This window comes from Macrotis lagotis, chromosome 2 (genome assembly GCF_037893015.1).
Source record: "Macrotis lagotis isolate mMagLag1 chromosome 2, bilby.v1.9.chrom.fasta, whole genome shotgun sequence".
NCBI lineage: Eukaryota > Metazoa > Chordata > Mammalia > Peramelemorphia > Peramelidae > Macrotis > Macrotis lagotis.
This window is the reverse complement of record NC_133659.1, coordinates 308689457-308708760: the sequence shown is the minus strand read 5'-3', so window position 1 is coordinate 308708760 and position 19304 is coordinate 308689457. Positions and strand designations below refer to the sequence as shown.

The window sequence follows — 19304 nt, the reverse complement described above, 5'->3', positions numbered from 1 at the left end:
AAATAGAGAGAAAAAACTTGCATTCTATTAGGACATTGCAAAATGAACAAAAAGAACCATAACCCAAGGAAAACTGAGGACACAGCTAGTAAATTTTGGAGCCAGAAGTAGAACAACTGTTTTTTGACTCCAAGTCCATTTTCTCTTTCCACTCTCCCATACCTGCCCCTTGAGACAATTAATTAAAATCATAGTTTCCAAAATAGGCATAATAAGCAAGAACTCATTTTTGACTGCCCCGCTGCTCTTGGAAAAGGTTTCCAAGATAATCTTCTGATATCGTGGCTGAATACACATTAAACACCCCTTTGTCTGGATCCTGAGCAGCTTTACAGTCTTTGCCAAACGCATTTTTTTTTTCATCTCAACTGTTTCCAAGATAAACCACAAAATGAGATCCAGCTTGCACGGCCATGTCACTGTGTTCACATTCCTTTAGATAACCAATCGGGATCACTTAACGTGCAGATGAGGACAGAGGCTAGGGTTGAATATGATTTCTTTATCCTCAATTACTTAACACCAATTGGTTTAACGTAAATAAAAACAAAAGCAAAAACTTCTCTGGAGCATGGGATAGTGGATCCATATTCATTTTTGACATGGTAAAACCTAGCTTCCAGGCTAATCTGGGACATATCCCAGCTGTTTGACCCCAGAAAAGTTATGTTGCTTTGCTTTTTTGCTTTTTTTATTTTCTTATTTAGCATTTTAATTTTCCCCAGTTACATTTAAAACTTAAACTAATTTTTGGCATTTGTTTTTTAAAATTTTGAGTTCCAAATTCTCTCTCTTCTTTCCATCCTAGACCCTCCATTTAAAGAAAGCAATTTGATATAGATTATAAATATGTAGTCATGCAAAACATTTTGATACAACTCATGTTATGAAAGAAAATTAGATCCCCCCACTCCAAAAAAAGAAAAGAAAACTCAAGAAAAATAAAGTAGAAAATTTTTAAAATTAAAGTATGCTTCAATCTGTCTTCAGAAACTATTGGGTTTTTCCTTTGGGTATGCATTCTTTATCATAATTCCTCCAGAGTTGTCTTGGATCACAGTATTGCTGAGAAAAGCCAAGTCATTCATAGTTGATCATCTATAATATTGCCATCACTTTGTAACACAGTTCATTTCGTTTTGCACCAGCTCATTATGTGGTTCCTACTTTTGCTTTTCATTGCTCTCTACAACATGTTAAAGCTGTGAGTTTTTTGTTCAGTTTATTGTTCAGAAGATACTTTGAGCCTATTAGTTGAAATGTCAAAGGGAGTTTTTCTCCTCCAGGGATTTTATATTGTATAATGAAACAACAGATCTAACTAAATCCCTATCTCGCCATTCTATCTATCTATCTATCTATCTATCTATCTATCTATCTATCTATATCTATCTATCTATCTATCTATCTATCTATCTATCTATCATCTATCTATCTATCATTCTGTCGATGTACCCATCAGTGTTCCCATCCATCCATCCATCCATCCATCCATCCATGTTTGGATGTATATATGTATGTATGTGGTTATCTATCTATCCATCCATCCATCCATTCATCTGATAGATAGATAGATAGATGAATGGATGGATGGATGGATAGATAGATAACCACATACATACATATATACATAGCTAGCTAGCTATTCATTCAGCAATCTATCTATATTTTATAAATTAGATGTGCATTTATCTGTGTGAATGTATATCACATGTAACTATTTTTCACCATCAGTCCAGTCATCTAACATCATGACAAAAAATATGTACATAAATGCATATTTTGTATAGAAGATTATATAGACATAAAAATGCATATACACTCATCATATCCCCTCTTTCTTCCAAGATTATATTTATTTGCATTACTTTAACATAGTCATTCATATGTAAAAATTCAGGACTTTGTAATTTATCTCATGTATTTTGTGGCTAAGTATAGTTCATGTTACCTCATCTTTTCCTCACTTCAACTCATTTCATTATCTTTAACTTCATAAAAATTTATAATATAGTGTGGTAATCATCCTGTTGCTGTTGACTGAATCTTTGTAACCACATTTGGAGTATTCTTGGCAAAAATATTGAAGTGGTTTGCCATTTCCTTCTCCAATTTATTGTACAGATGAAGAAACTAAGGCAAACAGTGACTTGCCCAGGGTCATACACTGTTAGTATCTGAGATCAACTGAAATCAAGTCTTCCTGACCCCATACCTGGCACTTTCACCATTTAGTATGCCTTTTAGCTAATTAATATTTTTAAAAAGGAATTTAAAAATAATTCAAAAAGGATCAACCACTTGCCTTTCGGGGGGGGGGAGGCTTCATAAAATTACAGGACCAGAAAAACAGAATGTGAGAGCTCAAAGAGCCCTCAGTGGCCATCTAAATCAACCCCTCTATGAAAAGAACTTAGAAAGGGGGGGGGGAAGATTGGGAGGGAAGGAGGGAAAGAGGTGAAGAGGGGGGAAGGAAGGAAGGAAGGAAGGAAGGAAGGAAGGAAGGAAGGAAGGAAGGAAGGAAGGAAGGGAGGGAGGGAGGGAGGGAGGGAGGGAGGGAGGGAAGGAAGAGGGGCGGCTAGGTGTTGCAGTGCATAGAACACTGGCCCTGGAGTCAGGAGTTCAAATCTGGCCTCATAGACTTAGTAATTACCTAGATATGTGGCCTTGGACAAGCCACTTAACCCCATTTGCCTTGGAAAAAAAACTAAAAAAAAAGAAAGAAGGAAGGAAGGAAGGAAGGAAGCATGGATAGATTTGTTTAATAAGCATTTATAACACATAGAGCACTATGCTAAACTTTGGGAATATAAATAGAAAAATAAGATGGTCCCTGCTCTCAAGGAGTTCATATTTCAATGAGAGAAGAAAATATATAAATACATATATATATATATATATATATATATATATATATGAAAAAGGTGAATTCAAATGATAACTTGGAACCTCAGTTTTTTCCAATAAAAATTAAGATGATATTTTGGTTCCCACTTCATAGCATTGTTGCAACAGTCATTGGATATACTTTGTAAACCTCAAATCAATACTACAGGCAATTTTTATTGTTCTAATCTCTAGGGACTACAAGTTTCGACTTAGTGTATTTGAAGCCTAACTACAAGTGAATCATTTCAGTAGGAGTACTAAAGGAAAAATGGATTTCCTTAAATTTTTTGTTACAAGAGTAAAGATGATAATAGAAAGAGAGCCACAGAAGCATCAAGGAATTTTAATTCTACTATAACCCACACATATAATATGGGTGTATATGGATATGATTTAAATCATGATGATGTCCTTCATTGGCCATCTATGTGAGAGAATAAAATCAACCAAGGTATGATCTTTCATCCTTAGAAAACCATATATTCTAATATTGATTCTCATTACAAAATCCTTTTTCAGGGCTACTAAACAATATTAATTGACATTATTCTATCTGGACTGGCTGATAAATTCTGTCAGAGCCACAAAGTTGAAGCCCTATTTTTTCTAAAGTTTCACAGCATGACTTTTAGTAGGAACCCCCAAGAAGCTGATTTCAGTTACATTTGTAACTGAATCAGAACATTTATCTGGCAATTGTAAATGGAATGCTGCCACCCTGAGACAATAATAATAAATGAAAGAGGAAAATAAACACAAGGATAAGGGGAAAATATTGAGGTTCCACACAAAAAATGAGACTAGGGAAGAAAAGTCTTGAATGAAGTCCTGTATTCATCTAATCATATGCCTTTCCTAGAGAAAGTTTACTTTGAAATTTGAACCTTACAAATGGAATAGGGCTAGAAAATTTCAGATTGGCTATTTTTTAAAGTGATGATGAGGTTATACTTTAAAATTTCAGCAGCTACAAAAAATTAAGTTACTATAACAGGAATTCTTGATAATTTGTCCTTTTCTCATTTACTCCTCTATAACTCAGAAACAAGCCTATAAAGTTAATTTTAATACTATGATAATTTTAATGCCTATCTCTTAATCTCTGATTCTCAACCTTTCTCCAAATATCATTCTCAATCTGATATCTATGAATTTGCATTTTTAAATTTTGATAACTGAGTTTCAATATAATTGTTTTCCTTTATAAACCTATATATTTTCTTCTGCATTTAAAAACATGACTATGAGAAGGGATCTATAGGTTTTATTAGTATTCTCTCTCTCTCTTTGTCTCTCTCTCTCTTCTATCCAACTACATATGATTTTGTCTTATCTATCTATCATCTGTCTAGCTACCATTTAATCTGTCATTGTATGCAGATATCACACAGGCGGCACAATGGATAGAGCGCCAATCCTGGATTCAGAAAGATCTAAGTTCAAATCCAGGCCTAAATACTAGCTATGAGACCATAGGCAAGTCATTGAACCTTCTATATCTCAATTTCCTTACCTGTAAAATTAAATGGAGAAAGAAATAGCAACCTGCTCTAGTATCTTTACAAGAAAATCCACAAAGTTAAATTGTAGATATCATCTATATATCTCCTCTATCATTTATCTATATCTATCTACCTACCTACCTATTTCTCTCTCTCTCTCTCTCTCTCTCTCTCTCCACATCTCTCTCTCAAGTTAGTATATTTTTTGATGAAGCAACTACTTTCCATCTATCTGTATCCTTTCCTTTGGTTATGGATTGTTGCTCTCTTCTCAGAAAGGAAGGGTTGATGAAGTATGTCACGTAGTCGATGAATGACATCAGCAGGAACAATAGAACCAAGAGGAAAGGGATGATTAAATTTGGAAACCAAAGATCAGAGAACTAGAGTTATAAGCTTTCTAACTCACTGACAATCAACACTCCAAACCTAGACACTTAGGAAGTTCCGATGTAAAATGATGGCCATGTCCCATTTTAACTTTCTTTCCATTTGTTCCAGTCCACTAATTTCCAAATTCACTTTTTTGAAGGTTTGCCTTTTTATACCATTTTGAGATCAGTGGTGACTGATTATCCATGGACTGTGCATACCTCTCAACAATTAGCTTTCTGAAGTTTCTCTCCTTCCTAAAATATTTATGCTATTATTATCTTTATTTAGCTAATTATTTTTTGGAGGAGAGAAACAGATAAACAGAAACAAAGAGACACAAAAGACAAAGAAGACAAAGAGTCAGATAAACATATTCCTTTCTAGTCTTTATATCAGTTTTATTAAAATCTATATTATCACTATCTAGATCTATATCTAAGAGATAAAAATGATAAGAACCTAGTTTTGCAAGTAGAAATACAGGTTGGTTGGCATAGGTACCAAGTTTCACTGGTAAGTTTAATTTGGTTTCCCTTTCCCTGAAAAAACTGTGGCCAGCTGAGATGAACTCTATCAAATCCATTAATCTTTCATTCCTTCTCTTCTCCTCCCCTTCTGTTTCTAAGGAAGTATCATCCATGTTCTTTGCTATAGGCTATTCCTCCACTTGTCCTTCTAGGATCACCTCCTCTAGTCTTCTTTCAGGAATTGGCATCAACAATCTTCCTCCCAGCCTCATGTTTCTTTGCCTCCCCATCTTTCCACCAACATGCTCAGCTATCTCAAAACTTAAAAAAAAAAATTGCCTTAATGTGACTCCCATCTTGCAGCCCTCTACTCCAGGTCATGGTCAAACATCTGGAAAATGTTGCCTACACTTGATGCTTCTATTTCTTTGCCACTCCCTCAGTCTTTATCCTCTTTGACATCTGGCTTCCATCTCTATCGCTCAATTGAAACTTTTCTCTTGAAAGCTACCAGTTACCTTCTGATCACCAAATTCAATGTCTCCCTTTTCAATTCTTGGACCCCATTAACCTCTCTGTAGCTTTGAATGTTATGACAATCCCTCATCCTGGATATCATCTTCTCTCTTATCCTCTCATTCCTAACATAAACTGGTCTTCTTATTTTTTTATCCTTGAAAAATTTTGTCTCTTTCAAAGCCAATCCAGAACCCTGGAAGGAGATGTTCCCAAGTTCTTTCTACATACATGCCCAACTATCTCATAGCTTAAAAAATGATTTGCCTTAATGTGACAACCTTATTTGTTAAGACTCTCTTCCTTGGTGATGCCACTTAGTTCCAATAAATGTGTTTCTTTTTTCATATTTTATAAATTTATCTATTTTTCCAATTACATTCAAAGATAATTTTCAACAATCATTGTTGTAAGGGTTGGGTTTCACATTTTTCTCTCTCCTTTCCTTCCTTCCTCCCTCCCCACCCCCAACAGAGAACAGTCTAGTATAGATTATACATGTTCATCTATATTAAGCATATTTCCATATTAATCATATTGTGAAAGAAAATCAAATCAAAAAGAAAAAACATGAGAGGGGAAAAACATAAACCATAAAACAAATTTTAAAAATTGAAAATAGTAAGCTTTGATCTGTATTCAAATTCATAGGTCCTTCTTTGATTGTGAATGGTATGTTCCATCACAAGTCCTTTAGAATTGTCCTTAATAGTTGTACTGCTGAGATGAGCAAATCCATCATAGTTGATCATCACATGTTACTGTTATTAATATATAATTGGCTTATAGTTCTACTCACTTTGCTCAGAATCTATTTTCTTAATGTGTTTGTTAATCTGTGTCTTCAATTTTCACCTTTTCAATTTCCTCCAACTGTCCATAGGTTCTCAATACCTGTACCTTCCCTGGATCCACTGAATGTAAACAAATTCAAATTGTAGCTAATTATTCAGTTCTTTACAAACATACTCCTAATTCTGACTTCCAATTTCTGCCAGTTGTATCATTAATTGCTAATTTTCCCAAATTCAAAAGGTTGAGACTTTCTTTGATTCTTTCATTTCCCTCATATTTCATTTCAAATCAGTTTTCAAATTGTACCATGATAACCTCAACCTGATCTCTCAAACAGTTCACTGTTCTCTGTTCCCATTTCCATCACCCAATATATGCCTCCATTATATCAATTACCTTGGCCATGATAGCAGCCTCCCGATGATGATGTTTCATTTTCAGCCATGTCTGACTCTTCCTGTTCCTATTTGAGATTTTCTTGGCAAAGATACTGGAGTGGCTTTCCATTTCCTTCTCCAGTTCATTTTATAGATGAGGAAACTGAGGCAAACAAGGTTAAATGGCTTTCCCTGGATCACACAGTCAGTAAATGTTTGAGCCAGATTTGAACTCAGAAAGGTAAGTCTTCCTCACTCCTGACCCTGCACTCTATTCAGTAAGCCACCTAATTGATCTTAGATCTGCCCATATCAATTTTCTTTCATTCTTCAATTTATTCCATCCTTCACAACCAGATTTATCATCTTTATGTTTAGATCTAGTCTTATCCTTCTTTTTGTTCCAAACCAACTATTATTGCCCTGTTGATTACAAAACAAAGCTCAAATTACTTGGTTTACTAAACTCAAGGTTTACTAACACTGACCACTACTCTACCTTTGCATCTTTATTTCCAACTTGGACCCCCCATGTCCTATACATTCCATACAACTATACTACTTGTCATTCTCTATCCATACCTTCTACACACCATATCTTCTATTTCTGACATCTTTTCTTTTGTTTATGATTTCTAAAGCCTAACAAGATAACTTAGTAATTCTCAATGAGTCCTGGGATTAACTTTTTGCATTTCCAGAATTAATACCATATTTTTATTTCATTTTGAGATGAAATTTTACTCTAGGAATGGAGATAATAAGATAGGGATAAGAGAAAAAAATATGAATGAGGAAAAAGCTCCCTACTCCTTTTCAATGTTAGAACAAAAATTAGGATACGTATCAGAGATTGGTGCAATAGAAAGAATGTGAATTTGAAATTAGACAACCTGCATTGAGTCCCAAAGAAAGACATCAGCTTTTCGGATTCTGAACATGCTCAAAAGTAGTCATGCTATTCAACGTGATGCTTCTCCTTTGTTTATTCCATAGAATTAAAAGAGAAAAAACAACCCACAATAATCACAAAATGAAGAGTTTGGAAGCCACATTTATTTCCCAAATATGCATTTGGCAAAGTGCATCTGCATATTAATTCCACGAATTACTGCATTGAATGTTATTTACTGGTGCTATAATTGTCTCTCTGCAATCAGAGAGCTTTAGTTGTAGCTGAGTCATCTAATCAGAATGCAAATATGGTATGTATTTCGATGCTCTCTAATGTGTAACTTGTTTGCTCAGAGGAACTAAAATAACAGCAAGAAAACAAGATCTGAATGATTTCCCCTCTTTCCAAAACAAATAAACATACAAATAAATAGCTAAGTAAATGTATATTTGAATCATCAAATGAATAAACAAATGATAGGATAGATAGATGGATAAATGAACTGATAGATAGATAGATAGATAGATAGATAGATAGATAGATAGATAGATAGATAGATGATGGATAGATAGATAAAAGATAGATGCATGGATAGCTAGCTAGATTGAAAGATATAGACAGAGGAAAAGATATAAATAGCTAGAATGGATAGATAGATATAAAATGATGGATGGATAGAGACATGGATGAATGGAGATATACATATATATACATATATATATATATATATATATAGATGGGTAGAATAGATAGATAAAAATTGGTAGATAGCAACATAGATACATGAATGGATAAATAGATAGATGAAGGGATAGTTAAAATATAGATAGGTAGGTAGAAGTAGATAGATGAATAGAGGGATAAGCACATAGCTAGATATAGATAAGTAAACAGATAAAGAAATAGATGGGTAAGTGGGTAGGTGGATGAATAGATAAATATAGAGAGGTTTATAAATATAGATAGGTAGATAAAAGGATAGTTATAGCTAGTAGATGAATGGATGGAGATAGAGAGATGGATGGAGAGAGAGAGAGAGAGAGAGAGAGAGAGAGAGAGGTGAATTAATGAATGTAGAAAGAACCCTAGATAACTAGAAGTAAGTGTCCTCTGATGTATCTCACATGAAGATTAATCAAAGGCACTGGGAATGCTCAGTCCAGAGAAGAAAAAACTTCAAAAGTGAGACATCATAGGTACCTTTTGATAACTGAAAGTCTGTCACTCAGAGGAACAATAGAACTTCTACCATTTGACTCCAGAAATCAGAAGAAGGAAAAAAAAAGAGTTGAAGGTTTAAAAAGTGAATTGAAACTTATCAAGATTCTGGGTGAAGGGGTAGGTAGGTAGTTCAGTGGATAGAGCACCAGCCCTAGAGTCAGGAGGACCTGAGTTCAAATTTGGCTTCAGACATTACCTAGTTGTGTGACCTTGGGCAAGTCACTTAATCCCATTGCCTTCCAAAAACCAAAAAAAAAAAAAAATCTGGGTCAAGAAATGGAAAGGAATCCACAGAGTTCAACTGGTTGGATCTTTTTTGTTTTATGACTCCTTGAATGCAAGAGAGATTATGCTGCAGAGCTGAGGAGAAACAAAAGGAGTTCCAGAAAGCATTAGGGAAATCTGGATAAGGTTTGTCACCTTCTGCCTTTCACCTGTCATCTTCAAAATAGATTCAATGGACACTTTCTAGACATGTTGTAAAGATTTTTTTTTTTCAGGAAAGGATTATACTAGATTCTCTGTGAAGTCCCTTTTGATTCTGAGATTTGGAAATTCTATGTAAAGAGTAGTTGGAATGAGGAAAATCTGGGTTCCAATCCTAGCTTAGATACTTGCTATGGATCCCTGGGCACATCAATTATTCTCCCTAAGCTTCAGTATCAATATTTGTAAAATATGAGGGATAAACTTGATGCATTCTAAACTCCTTTTTTAATCCATAATGTTATGATCCTTTAAAGCAAATGAATGTGTTATCATTCAATTTTTGTTGAATCATTCCAGAACAAATTAATTTATTTTTCATTTGCTTCTCAAAGAAATGCTAGCGGCTTACACATTTCGATTTAATTTTGGAAGGAAAAACAAACAAACAAACAAAAATGAGCAGAGGGACCAGATGGTACAGAAGATAGAGGAATACTACAATTAAGCACCTCTTCTATGCTAAGCATTTTACACATTTTATCATACAAATTAAATATCCATTTATCTATCCATCCATCCATTTAACTATTCATTTATCTATCTATCCACTAATTCAGGAAGGCCTAAATTCAATCTGACTTTGGTCTTTTATAAGCTGTATGACTTTTGACAAACCATTTATCCTCTCATTCTCAGTTTAACTCATCTCTAAAATGGGGATAATGAGAAAACATGCAAAGCACTTTTCCACTAACAGAACTAATATTTAATTCATAATCTAAGTCATACATATATATATATATATATATATGTTTTCTTCTCAAAAACTTAAGAGCTCATCTTTTAATTTATAATCCAATCCATTTTTTAAATAATATTATTATTAGTAGCAGTAACTTATTTAAGAAACTTGCTTATTATTGGGAACTTAACTTTGATACTTCCACCATTTGAGGCAGTCACACCCAGAAGCAGGTTACTGCACTACACCAGGTGTGAAGTGACGATCGTACTGGGTCTGCCAGCCTCAAATCTCTCACAATTTCTCTCCTAAAATGAAGGAGTTACTTTTAAATTTTATCTGCATTATTAACATTCCCCTATCACATTCACAAACCTCTGATTGGTATTCTTTTTTTTTTAGGTTTTTGCAAGGCAATGGGGTTAAGTGGCTTGCCCAAGGCCAAATGGCTAGGTAATTATTAAGTGTCTGAGACCGGATTTGAACCCAGGTACACCTGACTCCAAGGCCAGTGCTCTATCTATTGTGCCACCTAGCCGCCCCTGATTGGTATTCTTTACCAATTTCCAAAGTATAGTTGCTCTAGGTTGCAGGGCACTTCTGGAAAGGAACTTAGAGTCATTTTGCCTATCTTGCTCCTTTTACAGATGTGACCCCAGGCTGGGTGCCTCAACTCAAGAGCTTGTAGTACTCACTATACTACCTGAGGCTGCCTTAGTTGTTGCTGAATAACTTCAGCTCAAACTCCCATTTAATAAAAGAACACATTTTCAAATATAGAGAATAATGCAGGCATCTAAATTTAATGCTTTAATTCTGGAAATAAATGGTTTCACAATGCAAAATGCATGACTTTCTAAGCTCAATAATTTAAGACTAAAAACCTATAGTATTAAAATAACTTCATTTCCCAGTTTTTTTAAGTTAAAGTTTTATGCTGTTTTTAATTTTTACCTGGTGAATATACACACATCTATCCATCCATTTATCATCTATTTAGTCATGTATTTAACAAATCATCTACCCATCCATAATTCATTTATTCAAGTTGTTTTTCCCTTAATTTTATCAAATGACAACTGAGACTGTACAAATTTTACACCAAATCAAAGAAAAGACAATTTTCCATAGTCAAGATGTATAAATACGTTTCCCCCATATAATCCTAGAGATGCAAGCCAGTGACCCAGGAATGCACTTCTCCCTTTAGGCTCCATCCATTCCAAAGCACATCTGTCTCAATTTCCGCTGTTACCTCAGCCTCCTTTTGGTTTCTCCCCAATTCTTATTCCTCCTTAATCTGACTCACAGACCCCCACACATGGAAACAGTCTGCTTTTCTGTAAAAAAGGGATTATTCTAGTTTAGTTCCTTTTTTTAATAGGCTTTGAAGGCTGCATAATATATCCTCACTTCCTGTCTCATTTTTCCTTTGCAGTGCTTTTGATTTGAAATAAATAACAAAACATAAGTTATGCCACAAACAATGTCTACAAAATTCTATATGGGACTTTGTCAGTTCTGATCTGTTTGTTAGCATACCCTATACATCTTAGTGTACTTTTAAACTTTAAAAAAACTTTAAAAGACTTAAAAAAACTAAAAACTACACTTTATTTTTTCAAATAGAAGAGTTTTTGTATTATCTTTTTATTGATATTTTATTTTTCCAAATACGTGTTTTGAAAGTTTTCAATATTCATCTATATGCAAATGTATATTTTAACATTGCAAACTTCCTTGAACCCACCCTTCCCACTCCCTCCCCTTAGTGGTAAACAGTCAGGTAAATATTGTACATACATATTTCTGTTAAATGTTTATAGATTTGTCATTTTCAGTATGTAGAACTAGGAGTAAGGGAAAGAAATGAATAAGAGAATTTTTTAAAAAAATGAATGTGTTGTTCATCAAATTCTGAAGGGTTTTTTGTTTTGTTTTGTTTTTCTCACTCTGAATGGGGATAGTATTGTCCATAGCTGATCTAATAGGTTTGTCCCAGATCTTTGAACCAGAGAGGAGTTGCATCCATTAAGGTTGATGAATTCACAATGTTGTACACTCAACTTTATTTAAAGAACACAGTAAAATTTTAAGTGTAAGTTCTATCATTGTTATCAGCAGCAGCAGTGACACCATCACATCATCATCAATATCATGATCATCCTCATCATCATCCAATACGATATTTGTAAAGCACTTTGCAAAATGCTGAAATGAAAAAAGATTCATAATAACTTTGATGATTTTGATGAATTGCTTCAATAATTTGTAAATTGAGTTATTAAGAAAGATATTACTACTTAGCTAGCTAGTAGTAGTAATAGTAGTAGTAGTAATTAGTAGTCTAAGAGTAATGGAGTAGAGGAATAGTAATATATAGGATTATAAAAGTAGAGATGGAAGGAGAGAGTAGTAATAGGAAGAAGAGGAGGAGGAGGAGGAGAGTAATAGTAGTAGTAGTAGTAGTATCTTTCTTAATAACTCAAATTAGCAAAGCAATTCCTTAAAACTATCAAAAATGGTATTAATTATGAATCTTTTCCATTTCAGAATGTTTGTTCTCTTTTATTATATGTTATGGACTTCATTGTTGTGAAGAATGAAGTTTTCTTCTCTGTAAAATGAACTAAATGTTTTGTGTCTATGTTTATATGTTGTGACTGTATGATCTTGGAAAAGTCACAACTTTCTTGCGTTTCAGTTTTTAGTAGAAAATGAAGCAATTGAATTAGATAATTTCTGAGATCTCTTCGACGACTTGTGCTAGGTTCTATAAGTTTTCCTTTTAAAGATAAAGGTATTATATCATTTGGTTTTATATGGTTGTCCCTCCGCAAATAGCTATATTTTTAACGAACAAAAAGATAAAAATCAGACATTAAACATAATCTGATCCTATAACTTTCAATATACATTCTCTACACTGAAAGGAGTACTTTTAATCTTTTTTAAATCTAGGAATGCAAATTAATGAAGTATTTTATCAAAACTATCAGAAATGACATTAATTATGACTTTTCCATCTCAGAATTTTTGTTTATCTTTATTGTTTCTATTCTGAACTTGTGATTATATTATGAGGAGTATCACAATAACAACAATATATTTCTAGAGACAAAACTCCATTTCTCAAAGAAAACTATCCTCTATTCTTCAATTTGTAGACTTACAAAGTTTTGGGCAGTACTTGGAGACTAATCACACACTCAATAGAGACAACAAGATCTTAATTTTCCTGACACTGAAAGGGATTCTGTATCCAAGATACAGTGGTGCCTCTCAAAATTTATTTGTAACAATCAGAATAAAACAGTTCTCTGGACCTGGGAAACAACTGATAATAGTAGACCTTAATTAATCAGAAAGTGAGAGAGAGAAATGCAAAAGTCAGAGAGAAGAGATCCTCATGTTCAAATTAATAGTGAAGAGAAGATGAGGTACAAAATTAGAATAATACTTCAATATTACAAAGGTTTTGGTCTAAGACATGGTCTGGGGGGGGTGGCTAGGTGGCACAGTGGATAAAGCACAGGCCCTGGAATCAGGAGAACCTGGGTTCAAATCCGGTCTCAGACACTTAATAATTGCCTAGCCTTGGACACACCACTTAACCCCCATTTGCCTTGCAAAAACTTAAAAAAAAAAAAAAAGACATGGTCTGATCTCTTTTGAAACTAAAGTCTAGAAACTAAACTATCTGTGTTAAAATTGCACAAGTAACATTTATTAAATGAAGTATTTGAACCTGGAATCAATGTTTTAAAATTAGAGGTTTGTGGGGTTTGTTTATGGCATCTCCCTGCCTCCATAAAATCAATGGAACTATATTACTCTCTGTCCTTCATCTGGATTTCCAAATATTCTTCAACTTTTCTGTTGATTTAATGAATAGATGGCATGCCTCAAACAAGGGTATCTTTAAATATGAAATGAGATAAATTCAGGGGTCATATGACCACAGGGACATAGATCTAAAATCAGCTAGTTCAACTCCCATATTACAGATGAGGAAAATGAGGGCCAGAGTATTTAAATGATTTGCTTAAAGACTTTAGGAAACAGCAGCTAGTTTATTGCTTGGTGGTTGTTCTTTGATTGCTTGAAGGGGACCAAAATAGCCTCACTATGTTGAGGTCAATCTATAGTGTGTTGAGCTGTGACAGATCAGACCAATGGTACTTCAAATGGCTCTACCCCAGATCAAACACATATAGTTCATGTGAACATTTGGAGATTATTGATTAGAGTAGAGAGATAGACAGGGGAAAATACAGAATTAGAGGAAGTCTGTCTTTTTTTGTTTTTTTGCTAAAAACACAAACATGCACACAGAGATACATGATCTGAGTTTTCCCCTTTCTGATCCAGAGGCTTCGTGATCCACACATCTCAATGTGTCTCATGTAATTTTTATCACCATGTTACCTACATGACTGTAAGGTGTGTTATTTCCATGCCTGTACTATGAAATCATTGTTTAACTTCCCACAGACCAGTTAATAAGACCTGTTACTTTATGCAGGTGGGAAAAAAAAGGCAAAATCCCAGCATTAGAATGAATAATTCTTATACTGACAAGTATATCCAAGCCTTTGCAAGTCTAGTCATACATAAATAGGAGTAATTGATTTCTGACTGATTAAAATTCTCAGATAAGGAAACAAATACTTTTGTTTGATTGTTTAGTCATGCCTCATTCTTCCTGACCTCATTTGGAGTTTTCCTGGCCAAAAAATAAATTGGAGTGGGGTGCTATTTTCTTCTCCAGTTTATTTTACAGATGAGGAAAACAAGGCAAACAAGATTAAGTGACTTAATCTCTGTCTGAGGTCAAGTTTGAATTCAAATCCTTCTGACTCCAGGTCTGGTCCTCTAATCCACTGTCACCTAGCTGCCCAAACATACTACTGGAGGACAAGAAGATTAAAAGATTAATGACTTGGACTTAGAACAGATCTTGACTGCCTTCTAGTCTGCTCATTACAGTTGAAAAAACTGAGATTTAGAAATGGGAGTTTGTCCATTGTCTTTGATAAGACCGGGACCTAGAACAGATTTGTGGATCATATTGTTTTGTTTTGTTTTGAAATTTCAGTTAGTACCTCTTTTAAATCATTCATGAAGGAAGAGTATTCAATGCCTGTTTTGTGGAACATTAATCAAGTTCAAGGCTGCTAGAGGATTCAATTCATGCATTCTACAAGATTAAAACTGATCTCAATAATAATTGCATTGGAATTTTATTTTACAGAATGATTTTTTATATGCACTTAGTTCCTAGGAGACATAGTGGAAAAAAAAGTAATGATCTTAAGGTTAAGAATAGCTGAAATGAAATCCTGTCTCTTATTAGCTCTGTGATTTTGGGCAAGTCACTCAACTTCCCACAGCTAACTATCTGTAAAATGGGGGAAATAATCCTCTCAGAGCTGTTTTTTGGATCAAATGAGATCCACACTTTGCAGACCTTTAAACAATATACATAATTGTTATTTTATTATTGTTATTATTTAATAGTATGTGTTATCGTTATTATTTCCTCAACTAGGATGCTTTTGTTGCATAGAGGTTTTATGCAGGAAGAAAAGTTTATGCCCTTGCCCTACCCTTATCTCCTATTAAAAGTCTTTTAAAAGGAAATGTCACTGTTTAGCAAGAAACAGAAGGAATGGATCGAAAAACCCATATACTAAAAAAGGAGAAAAGAAGGAGTAACTGAAATTTATATGACAATGATAGCTGGGTAGTACCTTATTTATATTACCTCATATGAGTCTCCAAGCTAAAGTATTCATATCCTAGGGATTATCATTCTCTTTTTATAGATTATAAACAAATAAAGGTCAAAGGAGGAATTTGAACGCAGATTTTTCTTAGGATAGGTCTTTAGCTCTGTCCTGCTGTCTTTCAAAATGAATACCTTACCAGTTACAAGGCATTTTTCATATAGCATCCCTGTGACCTATATGTATATAGTAATCAAAAATATAAGGTACATCTATATAGTATTTTCAAGTTTCTGAATTGCTTTGTGTCCTATGTAAAATGTCATTTGAAGTTTTAAACAACTACAAGAACTTTCTTAAAAGAATATTATTGAAGAATATATATGAAGAAATTATATTTCAGTGACTTTTTTAGGGTCCACCACCAGCTAATTCAAGTCAAAACCAAGTTTTAAATATAAGGAAAGTCAGAATGTTTTGCACTATATCACAATATTGTCCATTTCAGGACAGTTAAAATAAAACAAAGGATTTTTTGTTGGTTTTTAATGGAGAAAATATTAATATTTGAAAATGAAAAGAATTGGGGGAAAATATCAGTTTAACCTATGATTTTATGAGTCAATGATTTCTTGACTAGGATGGAATCACTTGCAACCCCAGAACAAGGGTGACCTCTTGTGGTTGCAATTGAGACATGGAAGTCCATGGTCCTGATGAATGACGAAGGATGGACATTGAATTCTCTGTTTCCCCTCAGATTGAAATCGTAACTGTGATGCCTTCTGGGAACAGAGAACTTCCCAGCCCACCACCACTGTCCCAGGAGCCAGAGGAGGAAGAATCCGCAGCCAAACTGATTGATGGCTCCTCCCCACATGGACCAGACTTCATCGGTGTCCTTGGCCCTCAAACCAATGAAGGTTGGTAAACACAAAGCCAATTCTAGATTACGTCACATTAACCCCCTACTGATGCTCTAGTTTTGGAAGATATAAGAATAAAGTGAGAGCTCCAGAATAGTATCAAAGAGAAGAAAGAGATGAGAGTGTAATTTTTTAAGATGGGTAATTTGTCCCTAAAATGTTAGTAATCCTGCTTCTGACACTAGCTACAGAAACTATGGGCCCCAGTTTTCTCAGATGTAAAATAAGAAGGATTACTAGATAGTCTCAGATATTCTTTTCAGATTTAGATCTTTGGTCCTATATTTTTTTTTTAGGTTTTTGCAAGGCAAACGGGGTTAAGTGGCTTGACCAAGGCCACACAGCTAGGTAATTATTAAGTTTCCGAGATCGGATTTGAACCCAGGTACTCCTGACTCCAAGGCCAGTGCTTTATCCACTACACCACCTAGCTGCCCCATTATACCACCTAGCCGCCCCTGGTCCTATATTTTCCAATAGAACTCTTTACCTTCCACTGAGCATCCCTCCTTATTGATTGATCCACTTATTTATTCATTAATTATGTATTCACTTTTCATTCATTCATTCATTCAACTAGTCTTTCATTTATTTGTTCATTTATTTAGCTATCCATTTTCTTATGTATTTACTTGATCCTGTGTTCTTTGTTTATTCATTTGTTCTCACATTGATTAATTGTCCAGATGTCAACCTAGTGAGAAAATATCATCTTTCGATGGAGCTCAAGAAAGTGTTTTGAAGCTTAAAATCTCTGAGAGCAGCTTGTGCCACTGCTGAGTTCGTTAAAAGACTTAGAAGGGTTATTTCAGCCAGTGTGTCAGATCTCCAAATAACCATATTTTGATTCAAAACATCAAGTATGCAAAGCAAATAGATAGACAGAAAACAGACAGAGATATATAGACACATATAAAATATATATTTTGTCTCATACAATTATTTAAAATCAATTAATATATATACTTTAAAATATAAGAAAAATTATTTTAAAAAGTTTTTCATGGCAAAAAGCAAGTACTACTTAGAATAATGGGGAGACCTCAATAGGACAGAAATTCCACATCTGCTTTGATTTTTTTAACTAATCTGCTTTGACTTCTTTTCTTTGAATAATCTTCCATGAAATTAGAATTTTACATTTTTTCCATATAATCATATTTTCAGAACTGGAATAGGTCTGAGAGTTCATGAGGTATAATCTTGTTTTATTTTAGAAATAAATTAGAAAGAAATAAAAAATATAGATAAAATTAGAAAGAAATAGATTCGAAGAGGCTTCATATCTTGCCCAAGGTCTCAGGGTTAATAAATCATAGGGTTGTTATCTGATAACAGATTCTCTGACTCTGAATTCAGAGTTTTTTATGAATGACAAAAGAACATAGTTATGACTTCATTATATAGGCAATTATTTAGACTTTCATTTTTTTTTAATGATGTATTCAGAAGTGGACAAAGAGTGCTGTCCAGCTACAGACACAGAAAATAGATTACAAAAACAAAAATAATAATAATACTTCAGTAATTAAAATATTGGAGTAGTTGGGTAGTTGCAGAGATTGCCGTGCCAGATTTGGAGTAAGAGAATTATGAGTTCAAATCTGACCTTAGACCCTTACTGGTCTTCTGACCCGGGGCAAGTCTCTTAATTTCTGTTTGCTTTAATCCACTAGAGAAGAAAATGGCAAACCACCAAGAAGGTGCTTAGTTAAGAAAACTTCCAATGGAATCACAAAGAGTTGGATATGACTAAAACGCGTGATCCACAGCAATCAAAATGGAATTGCAAGCTGATTGTGGATTGTAAAATAATAAAGGTTTTAACTATGAAAAGCCAGATAAAAATTTTAAAACTTTTGAAATTAGATGCTAAGGCTATATCTAGAGCATATTTTTATGTTTTAATTAGGGTACAAATCTGGCATTAAAATAAGAAGAATAGCTAGCATTTGGATAGCCCTTTAAGTTTTGTAGATCACTTTACAAATTTATCTCATTTGAGTCTCACACCAAACCCAAGAAGGAGGTGTTTTTGTTATTCTCTTTTTTACACATGAGGAAACTCAGTCAATGAATGACTTGCCCAGGGTCAACCAGTTAGAATTGATTGAGGTGATATTTGAAATCAAGTCTTCCTGACTACATATCCAACATTTTAGCCACTAACCTAACCTAGCTGCTGATAATAGAAAGAGTGATACTCTGGGAGTCAGATGACTTGCAACCACTTTAAGCATGGTTTTTTTTTTCCATTTGCAAAATGTAAAGATTAAACTGGAGAGCAATTCTCAGTATGATCTGGGGACCCCTGGCAGATCCATACGACCTATGCAGGGGTCCTTTAGGTCAAAACTATCTTCATAAATAACTTCAAGATGTTTTTTTCTATTATAGCAAATAATGTTAAATATAAACAAAATAAAAAAGAACTCTGGGAA

The 19304-nt window shown here is 34.0% G+C and overlaps 1 protein-coding gene across 2 annotated transcripts in view; it reads left to right on the top strand.

The window, feature by feature from the left end:
* The window catches only part of EPYC (epiphycan), a 45073-nt gene that overhangs the window by 18412 nt on the left and 7357 nt on the right, over window positions 1-19304 (top strand). For both annotated transcript variants that reach the window (XM_074220815.1, XM_074220814.1), the window contains exon 3: window positions 16698-16860. In XM_074220815.1, coding sequence (XP_074076916.1) covers window positions 16698-16860 — 163 coding nt within the window. The remainder of the gene's footprint in view (window positions 1-16697; window positions 16861-19304) is intronic.